General features: G+C 39.7%; 1 protein-coding gene across 1 annotated transcript; it reads right to left on the bottom strand.

The window, feature by feature from the left end:
* Window positions 1-107: 107 nt before the first annotated feature.
* impg1b (interphotoreceptor matrix proteoglycan 1b) lies at window positions 108-19,403 on the bottom strand (the record flags this gene model as incomplete). The annotated part of the gene is given in 17 exon segments (XM_079174991.1): window positions 108-191; window positions 771-854; window positions 1,397-1,580; window positions 1,715-1,900; window positions 2,559-2,769; window positions 3,147-3,366; window positions 7,947-8,036; window positions 8,493-9,142; window positions 10,521-10,922; window positions 11,017-11,210; window positions 11,503-11,561; window positions 12,814-12,960; window positions 13,082-13,128; window positions 13,749-13,791; window positions 13,793-13,962; window positions 14,942-15,157; window positions 19,337-19,403. Coding segments are annotated over 17 exon segments (3,054 nt in total).
* Window positions 19,404-23,502: the final 4,099 nt, after the last annotated feature.

Raw genomic sequence — 23,502 nt, 5'->3', positions numbered from 1 at the left:
CGTACCGTAGCGTCCCATGTACAGTTAAACAGCAACGTCAGTCTTTGCTACTTCGTGTTTTGCACTGTGGTACTGTGTCAGCTGCTCCTCAGACGAACAAGGTCCCATCAAAGAACGGAGACTTCAAAACATTCGTTATCGGATGCCCTTAAAAGACAGCATGTTCTGTATTCATTGTGCAGTCGCCATGTCTAGAAGAGACAAGAGAGAGACTGACAAATTGCTTATTTCGGTTGGAATTATACAATAAATGACAGAATATCCTTGTAACTATATCTTCAAGATATTTGCTTCGCATGAATCAAATATTTACTTAAACTCAAGAGAGGGACTATCTTTCATTGCAGAAGCACTGATCAACACTGAACACGGAAATCATTCATGGTTAATATTTGATCATTTTCCAATAATCTTGTTAAAGCTATTCTTTAAATGCTCAAACGTCAACATTGATTTGGTTTGTAAGTGAAATATCAGCAAGGTCATCATGCGTAGGTGTTTTACCTTTGCACGCGTCATAGAGCTGTAAAATATGTGAAGTAAAGGTTATTGTTATTGAATATCAGCAACACTTAAAATGCATGTTGAATGTCTAAAGTACGAGGTATCTGAAGATACTTTATTGTCCCATTTTCTGAATATGTTTCATTAAAGCGTCCAAAAGTCCTCACATATTCTCCCTTCACTTTTCTTGTTGGATGTTTTGGGATTTGGAGGCGAGCGTATCTTTAAATCTGCAAAACTATCAGATGTTACGTTTCAGTCCTCACCTCATTGTGTGGTATACAGTGATGGAAGTCCACCATTTCTGAGACTAACTTTTCTGATCTTGTTGTGTAGAGTTGTCTGGGGATCTGTGGAGACAGAGAGTAGACAGTGTTTACAGTGTGCTTCATTAATATATTATAGAACCAGAGGCAATGTGAACAAAAGCAGGCAACATCATCAATAGAAGGGTCTGCCAGAAAGAGAGATCTACCGCAGGAGATTGAAGCTACAGCTGCTACTGCAGTGTTAAAACTTTACACCTTCATTGGATGTGGCACAAAGCGTCTCCAAGGACGTGGATAGTGTGCAACTTTAAAGTTATTAAGACAATGTGTATGATTCTGTGTATCAAGGCCTTTATGGAACTACTGAAGTAGATTTAATTACCATTAAAGCCATATTGAGCAGTGTTTAACACTAAAAGATGCATCAGATAGTGTTTCAACTTTGATGGTGAGTGTAAAGTTCTAGATACAATACAGAGATGAAACGTATGGAAGACGAGAGGAAGAAAAACAAGCCTGTCGAGCTTTTGAGAGTGTCTTAGAGCGTATTAATTTATATTACTGAAGTTTTAAAGGTTTGAGGTTAGTAGTTTAGTCGTTTGTGCACATACAGCACAGTGTACCTCAATACTCAGATGTATATTTTCAATTGAGGCAAAAGGTTCTTGTTCAGACTGCTGGGATTGGGAAGAAGTAGAACTTGAAGAGTATGGCAATGTGGACACTTGAGTTAAGACACCATCATCATTCTCAAATACGGGGTTCACCCTCAAAGTATTCTCAAAGGCATAGGGAGCAAGGGAATGCCTACAATGTAAAGGAGATGAGGTGGTGAATATCAAAATGCGTTCAATACAAAAACAACACAAAATCACTGCAAAAGCAACGGCCTGAAAGTAAAACGGTTCAAAATATGAAGAATACAAGGTTCTTGTACTTACACCAAAGTTACAGCCTTTCTGGTCTTTATACATTTCTTGTTAATGAACATCAAAATGCCAATGACGGCACAAACGAAGCAGAGGCTTCCCACCAGGCAGGTCATAATTAGCGGAGGGTCTACTGGCATCGACACCAGCTCGTTGCAGCGTTCTCCGTGGTAGTGCCAGTATTTACCTACAGGACATCTGACAGAGATGCGAAAACACATGCTGGTCAGAGAGAAGCACCTTGTAAACAGTACTTTTTCACTTTGACTGCAAGGAAAAAAGTGAAACTTTAATAAATACATCATGATATAGTCATGATCACAGATGTTTTTCTTCATAATTCTAAGCTTTCCAATTCCAATTAAATTACTTTTCTAACTAAATAACTGAATAATTTCTCTGGATGCTTTTTCGTAAAAAACATTGTTGTTCTCACGGTTTAATTCGTATTAGTGTATTCAAGAAAAGTCAGACATACAATATTTATGAACTGGCTGCTGAACAGCAATAATTATTGTGAGAAACGAATCCTCTCTATTTGCTCAACGTTTACCTTCTATTTGTGAGAATACAATGTTTTTCATAAATCAACTCTCAAATCTCGAATGTCCTTGAACGAAGCATCAAAGAAGGGTTTTCAATGCAGTCAGTGTTTGTGCTTTCAGATAGTTGCAAGTTACAATAGTGAAATGAATGCAAAGTAATAGCTATCAAACCGAAAATGAATTTGTAAAGACTTAAGCTAGACTTTTGAAATGGTTAGCAAATAGGTAGAGCCTAGTACATTGTGCAGTTAAAATGTGGAACCTTTAAAGAAGCCGAGATCGTGTTGTCGTGTTCGTCAGGTTTTGTGTACCTGCAGGTGGCTCCGTGCCCTGGGATTATTTCACACAGGCCTCCATTCAGGCAGTAGTCCGGCTGCAAAGCGCAGGTGCTCTGACATGGCAGGCCGTCCGAGGTGCTGTAGCCCGGATCACACAAACACTCTGCCTCTTCGGTCCAACTGTTTACAACGCAGCGTGAAAACTCGTTGCAGGCCAGGAACTTGCAGGGGTCCGCTTGGTCAGCTGAAACCGACAGAGAGGAGAAAGAGACTAGAGAGAGGTGATTATATTAGTGCAGCGTCCGCCTCTCCCTCACTGACTCAGATCAGAAATTAAAGGGCATTTTGATTGATGTGAATGACGGTGTTTGCTTTCAATAAGATGGGTTTAATGACTTCACATGCTGTCATGAACTCTTCCAAGCAAAAAGGTGCTTCGCATTTATGCTGCGCATCACCTACAGACTGCAAAAGACAGCAGTGGGAGGATGCGTGTCTCTGACCTTGTTGCATGATTGAACATGTCACTGTGAGAACAGATGTTATTGTATTGTTCTTCTGATGTCTGCATCCTTCAATCACATAGGACAAAGCAATGATTCTGATGTAAGGACATTTCACCTTGTTCCACTTCCAACGAGCGACTGTCGATCTCAATGTCGAGACGTTTAGAAGCCGCGTTGCAGAAGTCTTCGAGCACACAGTGAACAGCTTCTGTGACATTATAAGGTACCGGTTTGTCCATTTTCATCTTGCTGTTTACCACAACACTGCCGTTCCTGAAGTTGAGAATTTCCAGCTGCTTGAATCCAGTCAAATTGGATTGTAGATATGGCAGGAGCTGTGGGGAAAATAGAGGAAAGCAAATTAATGTTTTCATTTAATCTCTTTGTTCAACTATTCCCTTTACATTTTTGATGGATGAACTGAAATTCCTCATTTTAAAAGATTAGCGTTCTGTGCAGTTAATGATCAGTGAGTAAATATAGTGTACCTGGAAAGCAAAATGTATTTGATCTTACAGGGCGAAAAGGGAATCATTTTCAATCCTAAAAAGGACAAATATTCCCACTTGGATATTTAGATTAATGAAATGATATCAGATTCATGTCGGTGTCAAGTGTCAGTAAAGATCTGTGTCCTCTTGTGAATAAGACCAGGACAGCAGAGACCACATTTACCTGTAGTTTTACTTCCACATTGACAGTATTGAGGTTGTCGTAGAACAGCTGATTTTTGAATTATTCAGGTCACATTTTACAGTGTGAATGCTATGAATAGGTCATAATTAAATTTTGATGCAAGCATGAAATCCTGCCATTACTGCACTGACTGTGTAATTGGATCAAGAACAAAATTAGGGTTAGGTTTATAAGCATTGGTGGAAGAACACAGAACATGCTATTTCTAGTCGGTGAAGAGCACGAGAACAAATGAACAGACTAGACACCAAAAAAGACTTGCATGACATTAAAGCTATCGCGAATCCACATAAATATATAATATATAATGTTCAGTTTTTATTTTAAGTACCTAACAGTAAAGTAAGTAGTATAAACCAGTCTTGCCAAAAGTTCGTTAGCCTAGCTTAGCAGAGCAATAACTGCAATAACTCTTCAGCCTCTGACTCCAGCGGAATGAACAAGAATTAATACGGTTGAGCTATCACTACCTTTAAATCACATATTATATGAAATTAAAAATATATTGAATTAAGGTTCACATCTTACATATCTGTTAGTTAAGCTAAGTCTCTGTAGTTGCCTTCTGCCTTTGTAAGGCAGAAAGAGTACACAGCATCACCAACTCCTGGTTTAAAAAAAACATCTGTGCAGTAAAATCAAACCTATGCAGCCACATTTTAACTCATATATTACATTCTCCATATTGTTGCGTTAAAAAATATTCCCACTGACTCAGATAACCGGGAAACCCATCTTTTAAGACTATGGACTCGGACCGATGGCGGTGGTGACATTTAGGCGGGAGGAAGTCAACCAGCTGAAGTAATGGACCCGCATCAATGTTCATCGATCTGGACCGCTCTCCCTCCAGCCACTTCACGTTCACTACAGACGAGGCAAACATCAAACAGCCGCAGTGTGAGAGGGAGAGATTACGGCGCTCTAGCTGGCCTGGCTGTCAAGCGGGAGATAAGAGGCCTGAAAGAGTTCTGCTCTGATCGGGTTACTTCACTTATCACTGGCAGACAGTTTACTGGGGGCTAGTTCCCTATAGTTAATAGTCTCTGAGCAAGTACGAGGTTCCAAAATACCAAACAAATGGGCAAAGGCCTGCAGTACAGCTAGACACACAGCGTGCTATTTGCTCATCCATTTGTCTCAATGCAAAATGTCAAGTACTTGTACCCTGTAGATTAGATACCAATCTGTACGGTCGGCCCTGTTGCCTTCCACTCAAGGTCAAAGCCGAGTTCCTTCACAACAAAGCTCAGTGCAGTCTGTATTGTGGACTAAGGAACAGTAGACATAATGTAGTCAGCATGACAGAAAACACAACCATAATTTCAGTTTTCTACACAGCCACATATGCTTCTCTGAGGTTACACATGTATCTACTGGTTCTTGTTTTGGAAAACCTGATTAAACATCCCTTCTCTGATGTTGAAAAAAAAACAAAAGTCACAAAGAATATAATGCCGCCATGGAAATGTTTTTAAAATGATTTACCGTAAGAAATAAAGTAATTCCAACCTCCATGTCCAATTTTATTGGTTGCTTTACAAACCAGTAGGTACAAGAGTAATGGAGGCAAACAGGGGAAATTGCAAGCCGCTGAAGGCTAATGGTTTATATATATGTATTCATATATATGAGACTGAGAGAAAGTGAATGTACAGTATCACAAATGGGGTCAGATATCCAGCAACACATTACATTATGTCCATTTAAATGGGCTGCGGAATATATATTATTTGACGTTTCTTCATTATTCTTCCTGCTATCTTTCATAGATTTATGAGCCAACTCAGACCAGTTTAAAATATTTGTTTCAAAGTGTCCCTTCCCTGCCTAATTAGCCCATTTAAAGGAAGATATGTTCACTATTCCTAATGGGATAATGAGAATATTAGACAGTATACGGTAAATACTTACCACTTCAAACGTCTGACCACATTAGTTTTGCCAGGAAGCTAAATACATTGATTATTAAGGAAAGCTGCAGTAACCACGGTTTGGGCAACCATTAAAGGATTGGAGATGGAGTGGGTTTTTTTTCATTATTGTGTTACATTTTTGTATGCAATATCTGTCTACATGTCCCTACTACTTCATATTGTACTCTCTGACCATGTGCAGGCATTGATTTTTACGATATATGCCATGAAAACTAATTGGAAACTCAAAACTTAATAGGGAAAATGATGCATTCTGCACAAAATCATAAAATTAATAATGAACTTGGCAAAGTCTTGTATATTATATATACAAACAAGTGAGAGTTATTGAGAATTTATCAAAATATGACACATTATTAACTATTTATCAACTCAAGAAACTAAATCCACCTGTAGTAGCTCACATTCCCTCTGCTCCTTGGCATTGCAGCAGACACTCAATCCAATTTGTATCGATGCACCTTCTCAGTTTGAGGCTGAGGCCTTTACATAACACAGATCGAGGGCACAGGCCTAAAAATATGTCCCCTCCTTTAACCTCGGGGTAAGCCTTGAAATTAAATAGGGATGTCAAATGATGATTCTTGCTTTGAAGTACGCTAATAAGGCACAGTCTCCAACCACCACCACTTATTTAGAGAAAAAGGAGTAATATAACAAATGGTATGAAAGGGAACATCCCAGCAATGATTAAACATATGTGCATTTACACACAAATGCTCCAAAACTAAATGACCTCCACCAGTGTGTAATCTATTTTATTTCATTGTCTTGTTGTTTATAGTAGTACATACAATAATCTGTGATTTTAATAACACCAAATAACCATCACAGTAATTCTACTGCAACATGCATACAGATGTAACCTGACTGGTGTCGCACTAAGCAGATTGGAGCCATTAATAGCACAATGTGTCTGGTGCTGGAACTAACCAATTACTTAAAGCTTCTTACCACAAGTCACAAAGTCCTACAATGACTAAGGCAGAACCCGGGTCTCATGACTCAGACTACCCTAGGCTAGTTTGCTCTCTACCATGTAGAAAGCAGTACAGTTTGACCAACATAAAATGCATAAAGCTGCATGACTTTGCTGTTAGGTTTACTAAGCCTATTATCTTATCATTCTGCTCCACATAAATTAATTTATTCATTCACTCACTCTGCAAATTTATCGTTAAGGCTTCAAAACATGCACAAACACACATGTCAATGTCATAACATACATATGAGAAACAAATGTACTAAATTAAACTCTGGATATTGTTAGTGAGAAACTAACTAGCCTTAAACTGTACACATAAACATACACTTATAGATATTGAGTGTATGCTACCTTATGATGCAAAGCAACTTCAACAAGCAGTCTAGTATATCACTCCAGAGAGCTTGCCTGTTCAAAGAAATCAGAACAGATGTGTTGCTTACTATTTGACATTTTGGGAAACATATCTGATTTCTGCCAAGAGTTAGATGAGAAGATTGATACAATTTTCATGTGTGTCCACTTAAATATAAGGCTATAGCCAGCAGCCAGTTAGCTTAGCTTAGCATAAAGACTGGAACAGGGAGGAAACAGCTAGCTTAGCTTTGTCCAAAGGTAACACAATCCACCTATAAAAGTTTTACATTTGACAGCGACACTATCAGAGACCACAAAGAGCTTTGGAGTTGTTTGAAAGTAGACTTTGTTCGCTTTGGACAGAGCCATGCTAGCTGTTATCTCCTGTTTCATATCTTTATGATCAGCTTAGCTAACCGGCTGCTGGCTCCAGCTAGATATTGAATAGATATATATGAGAGCCGTTTAAATTTTCTCATCGGTTTTTACTTTTACTACCATTTTGCATTTTTACCTCTTTAAATTTCCACTTAATAGCAGAAGCTTCTTTTTATTTTACAGCCCAGAACTTTGGACAAATCCCTAGCAGACACAAATTGTACAAAATGACGTGCTGCTCAAACTGAATCTAAAACAGTCCCTGAAAAAGCCAAAAGTTTAGCACAATTCAAAAGGTTAAGGCAAAACACACAAAAACAAGCTTGCAAACATTAGGACCAGACTCACAGATAAAACCAATAGACATGAGTAGCTGCAACAGGAAGGTCTAATGTCTAATGTAAGGACAAAAGCAAAGCTTAGAACTAAAGCTGAGTACTTCAGAAATGTTAGGTGCTTTCAGATTGTTAGAAACCGCATCTCAAAAAGGTTAGTTAAGAAATAGAAAGGTCATGCTCTCTCTGAGGCATTGGAGATGTAGTTCCAATATGGAAAAAAATACCGGTATGGAGGCTAAAGTCTTCTGTCTCCCAGGCCCAGATTTACTGGAAGCTCCAGGGTTTGGCGAGTTTCTGGACCCAGAGTGCTGTGTCTAAGTGAAACAGAATAATTTCTTTATACTGCTCACACAATGGCTCCTCTGAAATGAAATCATAAGCATACTGCAGATTTGATCAAGAATTTGGCGATTGGTTTATAGCCATATCACACTTTTAACACTTTTATAAAATATAAAATCTGTTCAAGAAAAAAATTCATTATAATTTGCTGTTCATTTTAAGATTTAAAAAATGTGAGGATAAGGCTTGTTGCAAAGTGCATCCTCACTTGCGCAGGAAAACAAGATTTAGATTGAGCACCAACTTAGGGCTACTGTATAATATTCATACTCTACTAGTACTTCTAAAATAACATATAAAATCTAATTCTTACAGTATATATTGCACAAATGTACTTTCATCACACATTTCAGGTTGGGTTAAAAAAGCAAATATGACAACGAAGCATGCAAAATCATGATATCCAACACAAAAGCTTGTGTACCTACCAGCTCAAGAAAGGTATTCTCCAGTGATTTATACTCTGGGGAGCTCTTGTTGAACAGGCCATCAGAAAACAGCATGTTAGTGACCCTCAAGCTAAAGAAAATCACTAACTCTGTGCCCTGATCCGCTGCGGTCATCAGAGGGCTGCTGACTTGTCTCATAGCCGGTGGAGCCGTGGATTCGTACGGGCGTTCGTCAGACTCTGAGGGGAATCCGCTACCACTCTCTTCCTCCAGAGGCTCGGTCACTTCCGCCTCCATCCCGTCCTGAGTTGAGCCTATGTCGTCTTGAATGTTTGGGTTCTCAGGAGGCAAGTCTGTTGAGACCGGGGCCGCTCCATTGTGCCCTCCACTGGACTCATCTCTGTCCTCGGGGGCTTCGCCGCTCTCCACGGAGGATGGCGACGGCTCGCTCACACTCACATCTGATTCTGGTTCAAGGCCTTGTAACACATCCTCATGAGATGACGTTGTAGAGACTGGGACTTTTGCTTCTATGACCTCAGTAACTGTGGGATCTGCAGACCCTGGCAGGTCCAGGTTAACCTCAACAGGTGTATCAGTAATTACTTCTTCTGGTTGGGAGTCGGGGGTCGCTAAGGGAAGGTCCTCATTCTGTTGCGTTGGATGTTCGCCATCAGCCGGTTCATGTTCTTGTAAAATAAAACAATCAGAAAATAAGTTTTAGGACCAGGAGGAGTTACTTTATGTATGAAAGAAATATACAGGTACACTAATTATTATATACAGGTATTATTGCATTTAGGAGGGACACGCATGCATCATGTTACTAGAGCTGTACCATAGTTCAAAGCGTCAGTCATAACACTGGCATTGAAATTCAAAATCATCATTTGAATTCTGTGCAGCTTCTTTTTTTTGCATGTCTATTTGTTATGTTTAAACCTTGTATTTCTGTATAGTTGCAGATATACATTAGGCTACACTAATCTTTGTTTCACCTTTTACCCCAAACTCAGCTTGACAAACCGGGTACATTTCGTATCGTTGGAAACACCACTAGAGTTTCAGTTGAAGTTCTGCAGGTTTGAACAAAGTTTGACTGCTCAGCATGAGTTTATAATGACTCGACCACCAGCAGGCCGCTGCTTGTTAATGGGTTTTAATATGATGCATTGCCTCAGCAGGGAGCATCTCCATGCGCAAAACCAAACCATCAAGTCTAATTGTACTGCCATTTCCATTTCCCATGAGAGGTGTTCTGTGCTTATATGTGTTAGTAAAAGTAAAAAATAGGTCACTCTTTATTTGGACAGTCCAGGGCTCATATTCACTATCAAGTGACTTTAATGTGTCACTAGAAAGTCTGTGGAGTTTCACGCTTGCGATAGTGTAAAATTAAGATTAACATCCACCATCCAGTTAAAGTTACTCTCAGTTTAGGGTAAACGTTAGAAATGGGGCTGTGTTACATAATGTATAGACTTACAGAAAAGAGATGCTTCTTCACCACCCAGTGTGGATCAATACTAGACTAATTACAGTGTTGTTAAATGGTAATAAAATAAAAAGCAGCATAGTTTAAGTTCAATCAGAAAGATACATATAATTCGTAATTGTTTTTCATCTAATATTTCTCTCTCCATTCCCAATAAGTAACTTGGATTGTTTGTATTTTAGAGCTTTCTATTCAGACAATTAGTCATTTCTTTGGCATCAACAATTACAAATGTACTTCTTACCCTTCTAGCCTGGGGGTGGTTTTTTTATGACAACCGATCAGCTGTTCCTTATGCTGTGTCTCTCGACAATAACAGCATCCTCCCACTACTTTCTTCAGATTCTCAGAAGAACCCAGACTTAGAAACCAGAGTATGACAGCAAAGTGTGGGCTAAGTTGTGGTTGAATCATGAGGTTCTTCCTGTTTTCTGTCAATGGCTCTAAATGGAGTCCAAACCTCAGTCTAATGATTTGCTACGCAATAAAGCGTTGAATTCGTAAATGTGTCTCTCCTGATTCAACTTCAACATCCTGTTTTTAAAACAACATTAAACCTGAAGTAGCCTTACCGCCTGTCACCGGTCCTTCAGGTTCAGCCTCACGTCCGTCATCATGCTCTGCCTCTGCTTCCTCTTCCTGCTCTGGGATGGTTTCCAGCTTTGTGTCTGGTTTCATAATGTCACCGGGCTGCTCAGCAGCGTCTTCTGTGGATTCCTCCTCTACTGATGACATTAGAGGAGTCTCGTCGGTGACGGCAGGGCTGCTTTCTGGGACGACGTTTGGGATGAAAGGCACAAAGGTGTGTGTTTCTGGTTTGGTTGTAGAAGCTTCCAAAGAGTTTTCTACCACTGCCACAGTGGGGAGAAATCTTTGGGTATTGTCCGCTGTCGGCGCCTGTGTGGTGTCTTCCTCAGACACGGCACTCTCGACAGGATTCATGCCGAGCTCAGCAACTGGATACACCGTGGTTACTGTAAAGGAAGCGTTAAAACATTTATACAGCTTTAAAATCTTATTCTGAGCACTAACTTATAATTGTATTCAGTAATGTGATATTGTACTTACCAGCCTCAAAACTGAGCGTCTGTATGTCCAGCGGTAGTAACAGTTCCTGTCTTAAGGCCTTTACAATAATTTGCTTCAGTTTAGGGGCATGTACATCCTCGTCCTTCTCCGGTTCCTCAAGACCGTCAGGTTCATCATTCAGCTCTGTTTCTCCATTAAAGACCACAGCGTAACGCACAGACACATCCTCTGAGCTGATAAACACAACAAATCAGGTCAGAAACCCTCATAACAGACAGACCTGACTGCTAATGGATAGGGTCATATGCCAATAGAGGACATTTTGGGGGATGTTATAGTTTCTCTCTAGACTTAATGATAAAACGCTTCAATTAAAGTCACTTCAGGGGAAAAGTAAAAGAAGTGTATTTTTGGTGTCTAATCTTTTTTTTTTTTACTGTGCTTTAATGTCAGAATCAATCATTATTACAAAGGAAATTGACAGTCCCAAACCTTAAAGAAAACCTTTAAGAAAACTAAACCCACCGAAATCCAAGAATACGAATCGCTTTAAATCCTGGAACTTTTTCAAACACGCGAAACATCTAAAGAAAAGAAAAACAAGAGATGCAAAAGACACATGAGCACTTTTTGTCAATGTGGTTTGCAGTATTGGGCTCTGCCGTCCAGTAAAAAACACATATTTCTATATTTAGGGATTTTATAACTGAAGGAGTAAAAAGACATTCTGTTGACATTTTACAGATATGTTTTCATTGGGCATTAACAAATCAGACAATAAAAACAACATAGTACATTTGCATTTACTGCATTGCACACTAGAGCTGCCACAATTGGTTGACTATATATCCATTAGTAATCGACAGAAAATGAATGCTAATTATTTTAAGAAAATTGGCAAACATTCCCTGGTTCCAGTGTCTCAAATGTGAGAATTCTTATGCTATTCTTCCACTTTCCCAAAAACGCAGTCATATGGTCACAACAAGCAGAAAGTGAAGATTAGTGGCCTCTATTTTATGCGCCAGGGAGCTAATTAGGGGATTGGGAACAGAGGTGCATCTGGGTGCAAAGGTGTCAGGTGATAGCTAAAGGTTGAAACACTGAAGGCTACTGCAGGGCGGGGGGGGGGGGTAGTGGCTGGCAAACTGACAACAGGTACACAGAGTAAGAAGTATTAAGAATTGGTAAAAGCCATGACAGTTCAATGCAGATACTCATGTTATAAAGCCATAAAGTTGAACCTGATTAGTTTTAGTACACACCGTTTGCATTTCTCTGTGATCATATTGAAAAAAAAACATCAATGCATGGTGGAATTGTTTGCCACTGTTTAGTTCGTACGACCAATATTTAGTTCCTTAAAAAATGATATACTAATGGTTTTACAGCAGTAGAAGTGATTCTTAACAGCTGTGTTTCGAGTCTCAGTCAATGCCTTCTTAGTCAAAGATAATCTACATGATTAGATCTTACTATTTCAGGCGTGTGGTCATTTAGAAGTCTTAACTAAAGTCCATTAAACAAGTTACAATCAATCAGGGTGAGATTTACACTTATTACAACGCCATAAAAGCTGTAAGTCAAATTGATCTCATTGTAAGACATCTTGCATAATGATACAAAACTGCTGTGAAAGGACAGAATAAGGGAAAGAGAAATTTAGGCCGGGACAGAGAACGAGGGTTTTTTTCCCAACAGGTTGCAGGTGGCAAAATATACAATGCAAATAGATCTCACTTGCTTCTTTCCCTATAGAATGTCAGACACAACTCTGCTATCAAGGGGCACTGTGTGCTTGTAGAGGGGGTCTGTAGACTCACACTCTGCTCTCACCTTGTCTGTGAGCTCTCGTGTGATGTCACTGTGTTGAGCTGTTGGGTCCCTGAGCAGCTTGCTGTATGTCGGATCCACGATGGTGACGCTGAACTCGACAATGTACTCCTCATAGTTCTCTTTTATCATGTTTTGGTCTTCATCGATCTGGAAAAAGAACCGCCAAATGGTATTGTTAGACTAATGCTACCTGATTTTGCATTGTGCTTGGAATGTTAAATATTTAAAACCTTAAGTTATGATTCTGAAATATTGTGGGTTAACTTACCACTTCAACTTCCGTCGGTAGCAGAAACAGTGGGGGTGTCCAGGTGCCTGAGGGAAAACAGGGATCCATTAGTTAATTTATAACGTTGTTATGATAATGCATTGATAGCTATTAAGTTCATTAAGTCATTTAGTTGCTTTCACTAAACAATATTGGTGCGTTAGTGTTCAACTCACAATCCCATCCTGCCTCGGTGGTTTCAGCAATTCTGGAAATAAAATGTTTTTGTGACAAATTCAGTTAGATAGTTATCAATATTTGCTGAACTACATTTGTGAGTTAGTCAGGAATCCTTACACTTTTAACCAATATTCATTTTTGCCAAATATCTCAAATATTCAGTTTTCTGGCTCGGGTGGCCAAGGATTAGTTGGTTCGAACATCCTTAGGACATTTTGAGCAGAGGCGCTAACAGACACGAAAACACTGATAATCATTTGCCACTTTGCAGTGTTAAAACCATACAAAACATGTTTACCTATGAACATATTTTTGGAAACTCACATTTAACACAAAATGTAAGAAGGATGTTGGTACATACCCTTCCATTTCAGCTTCCTCGGCTACTCTCTAGAAATAAGAAACAATAAGAAATAAGAAACAAGGAATCAACTATTACTTACGAGTGACGAGAAAACCTCATCGCAGTCTGAACATATGGCCATACGAGTCGACTTGTCAATGAAGGTAGCTGTGTTCGTGTGCTCGACTCACTTTGGCCACCATGTCCAGATGCTCCTGAGAGCTGCTGAAGTTCTGGGCCAGGTCGTCCATGCAGAGGTTCTCATGCTGGCAGGTGTAAAGCCAGGCGCTGTATTCCTCTGAGTTTGGGACTCTGTCCAAGAAGATCCGAAACGCTTCCCAAATCACTTCCTGACAAACTGAAGGGATGTCACATCATTTTTTTGGATGTTTTGTTTTGACTTTTCCTCAGAAAATATGAGAAATGAGTATAAATAAGAAAAAAAAAAACCATAAAGGATGGCTAAACAGGGCATTACATATATTTGCAACGAGGATGGAAATTACAGCGTGGCGAAATCAAACGACTGAGGATAAAGAGGATCGCTGGTGTTGATCTTGGCATCTCTGCATGTGGGGAGTTTGCTTTGATTGAGCGATTTAAGATTATTGTTCATTTCAACATTTCAGTGCAGCTTTACATATGAATACACAGCACATAACAGCCTACAATGGCACCATGATACAATAAATCACAAAACATATTTAACATTATATAATTGGGACAGCACAAAAAGGTTGGAATGCCTGTTTCAGTAAATGTCAAACGGTACATTTTAATCTTTGCATGTCCATGACAATTTTGTGAATATTAGAATCATGAGCACAAAGAGCCCCTGAAGCTTTAATATGTTTTATCTGCCTCTGTGGGGGAAACACGCTGCACATTGTCAAATATCATGATGCCTGTGGGAAATTTATTCTCTGACAAACTCATTTCTGGATTGAAGCGATTACCTCGGATACACCAAATTAATATGCTTCATTTTAAAATCATACGCCACAGCAGCTGTTGTGGAACAATTTGTATTACTTTGCCATTGTAACAGCCAAGGTGGCAATCTTCGTCCCTTAAATCATCCACAATTCATCTCTCTTGGACAAAGGATATTTGCATAACTTCATTATATCAAGTGCTTCCCTACGTTTTATCCCTAAAACTGCAACGTTCAGTGGCATCTTGTAAATGTCACCAGGCTCTAAACAACACAAATAACAAACATCTGTATTAAGCTTCATGTATGCTTATGCACATGCATTGAAAATGTTTGTGTAAAATGTTTTGGGGAACCATAAGATGTTATTATATTGCATAAAGTTACACATCAAACAGGTTACCTCTGAGCTTGTAATATGCCCGATGGCTGCTGATGACTGCTTTCATCGTCTCCTGGGGACACACTTTGACCCCCGTGTTGAGGAGCGCCGACCTCTTCGTCCGGTGTCCGTCCTGCTGTGCTCTGACATTTGTGGTGTGTCTGATCGGTCTGGAGGCTTCTAGAAAGTGTCGGTACTTCACATCCCTGAGTCCAGAAAAACCGTGGTCATGTAGGTCTGCAAGAGCAGTCAGTGAAGTTGTAAGTTCAGGGAAGAAATATAATATTTGTTACAGTATTCAGCACAGGAAGTTTAAGTAAACAAAACATGGATTCCACCCGAGATCCGAACAGTATCATATGTGTGTATGTGCGTCTCTTGTCATTTTTCCTGGGTATGTCACAGTTCGCAATACTGCAAATTCAAGGGCTTTCATCAGTGGGCCATAAGCTCAATCCCCATTGTGTTACCTCGTTCTGCGATAGATAGTGACTTAACATTTTGCAGACGCTCCCCTCATCTTTAAGGTTCTACATGGGCTTGTATTTATAATGGGGAAGGATAGTAGAGTAGCGGCAGGGCAAATACCAGAGGCGACTGTGTTGTATTATACAGATGTAGCAAGTTTGGGCAAACAGTCTTCTCAGTCAGAGCCCCCCACTACTGAAACAGTCTTCCCTATTGAATTAAGAGAGAGCATTAATTACCTAACCTTTAAACAAAAACTAAAAAGATGACTTAAACCAAACCTGCAATCACGAGTAATTATACTACTTCATCTCTGGCACTGCCATTAATGCAAACATAAAAAGCCACTCATCTAAGACATTTTCCCTTATGGATGAAAGCAAAACCACAATTGCAAATATTATTTGCTGGCAACAAAATACTTAGTTTGCGCTGTAACAAGCAGAGCAAAGGGTCGTTTTAAAAAGGGGCACTTCACCAATTTCACACACACACACACACACACACACACATTAGTTTAACTGTTACAGGGAGTTGTACTCATTCTGTGAAAAACAGCCCTGAAGATGTCAAAGTGATGTCATCTCATATTGAGCTTGAGACTTTTAAAATATTGACGTAAAACTTGTCTTATGAACTTGGTTGTGGAGACATGGGCATTAGTGAAACATGAAATCGAGCTGCCCTCAATTACCATTTGCTACAGCACTTCTCTGTAAAATCCATTTGGCCTCTGCTGCATACATTTTTTGAATCTGTCTCTTGCACGTCTCCTTTATTTATATAAGTGTAATACTAAATGGCTGGAGTACCCTTTAAATATCTATCTGTGCTAGTCTTGTGGTGTGTATCCAGGAATCAGGCCGTTAACACCAACTACCACAGAGGAGCATTCAATTTGACGATATACCCATTGGCATCTTTCCAGCCCTCTTACAGTCAGTTAACTACTGCGTGCTCTGCTGCTGCCTATAAGTAGCATTTGGTTTTGCAGTAAAAAGTATATTATACACAGAGGGTCCCTGAGAGTCTATTTTGGGATATTTGAGCAGAAACAAATCCTCTGTATGCGATGTTAAATCCCTTAAAGGTGCAATTTGTTACTTGAGCTTTTGAATTCACTGTAGTGTAAAAATGTCTGGGGCCTGAAGCTTTGAGGAGCTGGTTTGTGACTGGAAGGTTGTCATATTGAAGGCTATGAAAGTGCACAGATGTGTAGAGAAAGCAAATGAGTAACTCTCTCTTCTCCCTAATGAGGAGTTGCCGAGATGCCCTTGGGCGACTTGCCCCATGTTATATCACTGAAGCTCACTGGCCAACGGATGAAGTTTTGCTGGGCAGCATCCGGGTGTGGATGTGCAGAAATGCACGCATGAGGATTACAACTGAAAAAAACGGATGTGCGTGTACAGCAAATCTTCAGATTAAAACGAACTACGGACGGATACCCATGTTGATTTTAGTGATTAACGATCACTCCACATGAAAATAAATTCAAGCAATAACAGCCACAGACAGGACCAATTCCATAAATTATGTCACTTTGATGCTGCAGACATTTTGAGGAAAAATGCCCTAATTTTCTGATCACCTTAGTGATGAAAACAAGCTCAGCCACCCTGGCATTACAGGACGTAATTCCACACCACAAGCCAGTGTGCCAGTCAACTTTTTCTTTCACAGTCACCCCATTGAATGAAGCTATTTTAGAAGAAAGGGACTCATTGTGATGCCAAATGGCAAACCTCAGAGGACTTTCTAAGACAATAAGCCAGGATTTATGAGCCCAAAACAGAGACTCGGGGTCATCGGACCAAATAATGGACTGTGCCTCCTCTGGATTAGGGAAGAGAATAAAGAAAAATATAAAAAGCAAGTGAGTGTAATTAATATATTCACTATTACATTGGCATCAGACACAGAGCTTTTAGCTGGAGATGCTGCATTTTCATGACGATTAACAAGACAAGAGGGAAATCTTGGTGCATTATTAACGCATCTTCTCAACAGCCATTAAGTCGTGCTTATTGAAGGTAGTCATGGCCAGCAGGCTGAACACTGGACCAAAAGCAGGGGAAGAACAATACAGAAAGACACAATATCATGAACACTTGTACAAGCTAAGGCAGCACGTTAGCCCAGCTGCAACATTAACTAACACACACTGTACAGTATATAGTATTGCAAGATATTGATAGTGTATTTGGATGTAAAACATGAATGAAAATATAATAATTAAATAAATTTGAATTTTCAAGTGTTGGTCCGAAAGAAAAGAAAAAGATCACCTTGAGCTATGGTATGAGCTTATTAGACTATATTCTAATCAAACACAAAATAATCAAGTGATTTACCAATAATGAAAGTGATCAAAACTTACAGCCATTATAACCATGACATTAAAATAATAACTTTGATGATTACTACAGTTTAACAGATTTAACGTCTCTTTGTTTGTGTTGTTGGACTGTTATATTATAAAACAACTCGATGCTGAAACAAGGAAACATTGTATTTTCATAATGTCATTGTGACATGAATATGTGTTGTGATGGAGAGACGTGTGTTCAACCTTATAGCAAATGATATACATACACAGGTCACAGGTCGTGGTGGTTGTTGCATTGCATTATACATATAGGTGTGTGTTGTTGCGTCCACCTTCTATCTGCTGTGTAGCACAACTGAAGTACGACTGTGCATGGCTGCTATATTACTCGTCATTGTTCAGGAATTAGAATTAAACTTGGAATAAAAAAAAATACACAGGCATTCATTCATTGATATTTTGCGTGACATAAATGGTAGAGCAAGAAAAGAAAAGAAAGAAAGGTGTTAATCACTGTATTACTAATAACCTCTACAATGACCAATATTGTTTTTCTCGAATCCAAATTTTTGGCTCAGCACCAAGAACATTGAAAGATTGCTTGCGCTGACACTGTCGCCTGTAGCTTCATAAAAAATATCCGCCGGTGTAGTGTCTGACAGGCAGACCCATTCACCTGACAAACCGCCCCATTCCAAACATTTCAGCAGGTCAGAAGATGGTCGGAAATGTAGCCAAATAAATCACGCGTGTTTCCATTATTAGTCACACCAGCAAGACAACATATAAATGGGTTTTTGGGAATTCGGTAAGCTTGAAGCCTGACTTGCACATGCAGAGACACGAGGGCCTGAGTGAGAGGAGGGAGTGTTTGAGCGGGCTTTAATGCTCGGTGCCGCCTCAAAAAGGCCTCACAGCAGAATTACAAGCCAGAAAAGATTAGCGTCCTGCGACACTGGGAACAGAATGGCTTTTGTTTCCTTCAGGATAATGAGCTCACCCGGGCACATCACACAAAACAAGACAAGCTGTGCGGACGCATTTGCTCTGACTGGTGAAATGATGCTATCTTTCTCTATTATAGGACTATGCCCATTTAATTCATAGTGAATATTCATGACCTTAAAAGTGGCTTAACAGTGCTTGACATTTAAAAAAAAAAGAAAATCAAAGATCTGTCTGAGGATGAGGTAAGCCTTTATAGTTCGCAGAGAGAGAAAAATAAATAAATCCTATAAATAAGATATATAGCAGAGTTAAACACTATTGAAGTGAATAACCGCCTCTTCAAGTCCCGTCTCATGCAAGAGCTCATTGATAGAAAACCTGCAGGAAGGTCTCCACATCAAGGGAGTATTTGCCATTAACGACACATAAAGTAATGTTAACGTTGATTTTTAATTTTCCAGGTTTCCAAGTTCCGTCCTTCTTGAGGCAGGTGTGTTGTAGAAATATATTATTTACATCTGTATTTGCTAAAAATTTAATTTTAAAAGAAGTTACAACTTGCAAACATGCTACTACTATCTATTTCTCTAATCATAACACAAAGTTAAATTACTGATGGAAGAATCTCATCCGCGTTAACAGGAATACCAGCCTCCCAAATGGATTCTTACCTTTGATTCGGCTTGCTTGGAGGGTAAACAGACACAAAGTGAAGAATAGTCCTGACTTCAAAAGCATGATGGGCTAATTTATGTGGTTTTCAAACCCAAAGTTGTCATTTGTAAAGAGACGGTTGCAAACAACAATATAATCCACAATCTCTTTATCTTGAGTCCATTAACAGAGTGTGCAAGAGTCTCCTCATCCGTGATGACAAGGTCTCCAACTTGTTAACACGTTCCAAAGGAGGGTGTCCCGTCCAATCCTATCTGTGCTGCAGCTCAGTCCTTCAGCAGCAGTTCTGTTTTTGGATGCTGCTGGAGCCCTGTTGACAGCTGAGGTGGCTGCATGGGTGGATGAGCGGAGGGTGCGAGGAGAGGTAGAGGAAGGACGGACGGATGAACGAGGTGGAATATTGGCTCAAGAGTTTCCTTGTACACTGTCAGTGTGACAACGGTGACGAGGTTAAAAAAGCAAGCTCCGTTTTGAGTCTAATCCCTTTACCTTCTTCTTGCTGCATGTAATCCCTGCGGGGCCACGTGGCCGCCTGGCCTCATCCTGTTAACCACCTTCTGGACCCTCATCTGTCAGCTGAACAAACTTGGGGATCTGCCAACCACCATAGAGCAGATAACTACTTACCAGAGTTGCCCCCAAGTTAATCACCCAAACACTTTTAGTGTGTTCTTATCGACCTCTACATCTCAGTGACTGCCTAGCTCTTCCCCTTCTCTCTCTCTCTCAGTCTAGATTCCTCCTCCATGGGCGCGCACAGCAAATCCCTGCCTCTCAGGCCAGCAATGTTGGGTGCCAAGTGAGGTCAGGGTTGCAGTTTTGTTCGGTATTGTTCACCCAGCTACCAGTCAAATAATGTGCCTCATTCCTACTCTAGCTGTGCAGCCAAGTTCAGGCCTCTCTTCCTACTGTAAAGGGCAGAGTCTAAATCTAACCCTGCCCCTTCCTTTCCTCCTGCTTGCTGTCTGTTGGAGATGCACCCGTTTGATCCTTCTCCTCTGTTATCTGTACTGTTAGCTGTGAGATGAAGGAACCAATTAACCCATCTGCACTTCCTGAGGTGTCTTTTTGATGCCCACTTGTCCCATACAAAGACATCTTTAATGTTGCTTCACAGAAAGGAAAAAAAGAAAAAGCAGGATCAGGATAGTCTCCGTTCCTTTACATGTCCTCTCTTTCTCTCTGCAGGTTTGGGTGCTGAAGGGGATGGCTGTGCTGACAGAAGCGAGTGGAGACGGTGGAAGCATGTGTGGCCTCTCGTGTTATGGTGTATCAGGGTCGGAAGGCTCCATGTTGTTTGTCTCCACCCCCGCCTCATTCTGTGAAGAGGATTAGCTGCCCTTGTTGGTTGTTAACAATTTGCTGAAGTAAATAAGCCTCTTCAAGAGCAACATAATCCCCCCCAAGGCTGTTTTCTGACACAGTAATCTGAACCTTTAACTAATGATTGTAGTGATTGTAGTGTAGTTTGTTTGGCCACTTGGAGGCAGAAGTTGTCGTGTCTAATATGTTAGATAATAATGAATTAACACTCAAATAAAACAACTCTCCATGCCCTACAGTTTAGCTTTAAAACCAGGCACACAATATCTATGTGTAATACTGTGTTGATTACTGAAGGATACATTTTGCTCACCTCTCTCTCCAATGCGTGGTCAGATTTCAAGGTGATTACTGTCTTCTGAAGTTGATAGAATATGAACAGCTCCACTCATGGTCAAAAACTCCATACAGCACCTCTAACTTTGCATTCATGAAGCAAAATGGCTGTCAGTAAAAACAAAAAACAAAAACACATTTTATTTTGGACATTCATTTCAGTTGGAATTAAAAAGGGGGTGATCAAAATATATTATTTAAAGCTTTTGTTCCATGACATTTTCAAATAATCAAACCCGACCATTCCAGTCGGTGACCCTGAGCCAAATCCTCCAGCATTAGGGTCAGGGTCACAGATCAGGTCTTGGTCAAGCTTAAGTCAAAGTTTTTTGGCTCAGGGTGAGGATTAAGAATAAATTTAACATTCACTCCGAAGCATTATTATGAGGTTTAAGTCTAAAATAAGATGCCACTAATACAACAGCCTTGTTGAATTTTAGCGTCATATATGCATAAAAGCAGCCTAATCGTGTAGCTGAGTCTTGTAGATTCATAATTTATTCTCTGATTCACTGTATATTCATGAGTCCCTTTGATTTTTCTCCCATGATAAACAAATCCTTGTCAATCCTAACCAGGAATTTTGCTCAGACAAGCTTGACCTTCTCCCGCCGGCTGATGACTTGAATCATTGTCCAATTAGAGGGGTCAGTTTAAATTATGCAACAGAGGGAAAGTGGTACTTGCAATCTGTCAGAAGGGGTTATCTCATTAGGGACAGAGGCTAGGTGTTCCTGGCTGGCAGAGTCGGGCACAGCAGAAGACACCTCTGCTGGTATAGCTGCAATATGGCTATTACAGCATCTATGTGTGCAGTAACGTTTTAACTACTTTAGACGGATGTAAAATCTGAAAATGACACAATATTACTATTTGATATCATGCACTATTTCCCTTTTCCACACACAGTTTAACACAGGTTAAAATCCCACTTGGCACACACCTGTTCTCTTCAATTTGCTGTTATAACGTTATTGCTCAATTACTATGTTTGTATGTCATGTCCGTTTGGGTAATGTTAGCTTTGCAACAAGCCCAAATTTATTGTGTTTTCATGCTTGGTAATCCACTCAGAAAGAACCTTGAGATCCTGAAAGTTTATTCTTGCCCATGTACCATCCACCATCCCCTCTGTACACACTGCAAAAGAAGCATCTCTTACAAACTAGCAGTGAAATTAGCAGTTAGGCATTTTTGTCATTGAAAACCATTTCTACCAGCGGTTTGGTTTATAACAATGTTCCTGGTGGGCACAGAGGTGTTTAATCTATGAATCTAATAATATATAAAATGCCAGGGGTCAACATCAATTAAATTGGAAGCACAGTTTCACAGTTTTAATAGCTTTTTTGTTTTTAGCACAGACACACCAGATTCTGGCAAACTGTTTAGGAGTTACAGATATCTGATATTGTTGAAGAAATTCCATATAAATAAATAAAATACCATTACTTTTGAATAATTGATTCACCCAAACAATGGGATTTTTGAACCATTCCTTGAAAAAATATGGATCTGCTTTGTAAAGTATATCTATTGTTCCATGTCGAATGGCAGTGCGGTGAAGAATTGTGCTCGTATATCATAGACCATGCAAGCAGCGCCTGTTTGTGGAAGTTAGAAACACGACTAGGAATATTTTCAATACTATAATTGCACACCAATCGAAATTTTAATCCACTGAGAAAACCTTCATAAAAAATGGGACCAAATGTTCCCCAAACGCTCTATTAAATTGTGATGTAATCCACCCCACCCCAGGAGATTTATTAAGGACTCTTGGTGTTTGTGATCTGTTATTAAAGGAGTGGTCATAATTTGTGTTGTTGTATTCTCTTAGATATTAGTTAATTACTTTACATTAATAATAAAATTGGTAGAAGAGCTCTGTTCAAAGAGCCATCAGGGATCTGCCAACCTTTCGGAAATAACTTCTGTAAACTTTGAGCAAATGACGACAACAGGACTTAGCAAATAACCGATGAAATTGCAGCAGGGCAACAGGTAATCAGCCGGACATGGCATTTATTTTTATGCCAACCGCACTTTGCCAAAGGCTTTGAGCATTGTTGTTTTCCCACAAGGAAAGGAGGCCCTTGACACTTGAGTCAAGCGATTTAAAAAATATGTTATCCAGCCATTGACTGAATTATATAATATTAATAATTAACAGCAGCATCCCAGGATATTTGATGTCATGCATTACTCCAGAATTATGTAATTTTCTAAATAACTCAGTACCACTAAAGTCTCACTTTATTCTGCTGCCAGCAGCTGGTGACTCTACTGCTTATGTAATCACAGGTGTAAATAAGAAATAAAAAGCATGAATCTCTGAATGTCAGAAATGTAATTGTATTCTACAAAAAAAAGAATCTGAGCTGCCCTTACAAAGCCAACATGAAGTTGCAATAACTGCCGTCCCAGTTTTTGATTCAATTGAAATTCAAGCAATTTGGTGTGGTAAAGCTACCTTTAAACCACATATATAGATGTATTTTAT

Source organism: Pholis gunnellus (assembly GCF_910591455.1).
Source record: "Pholis gunnellus genome assembly, chromosome: 15".
Taxonomy (NCBI): Eukaryota; Metazoa; Chordata; class Actinopteri; order Perciformes; family Pholidae; genus Pholis; species Pholis gunnellus.
This window is presented reverse-complemented; position numbering and strand designations above follow the sequence as displayed.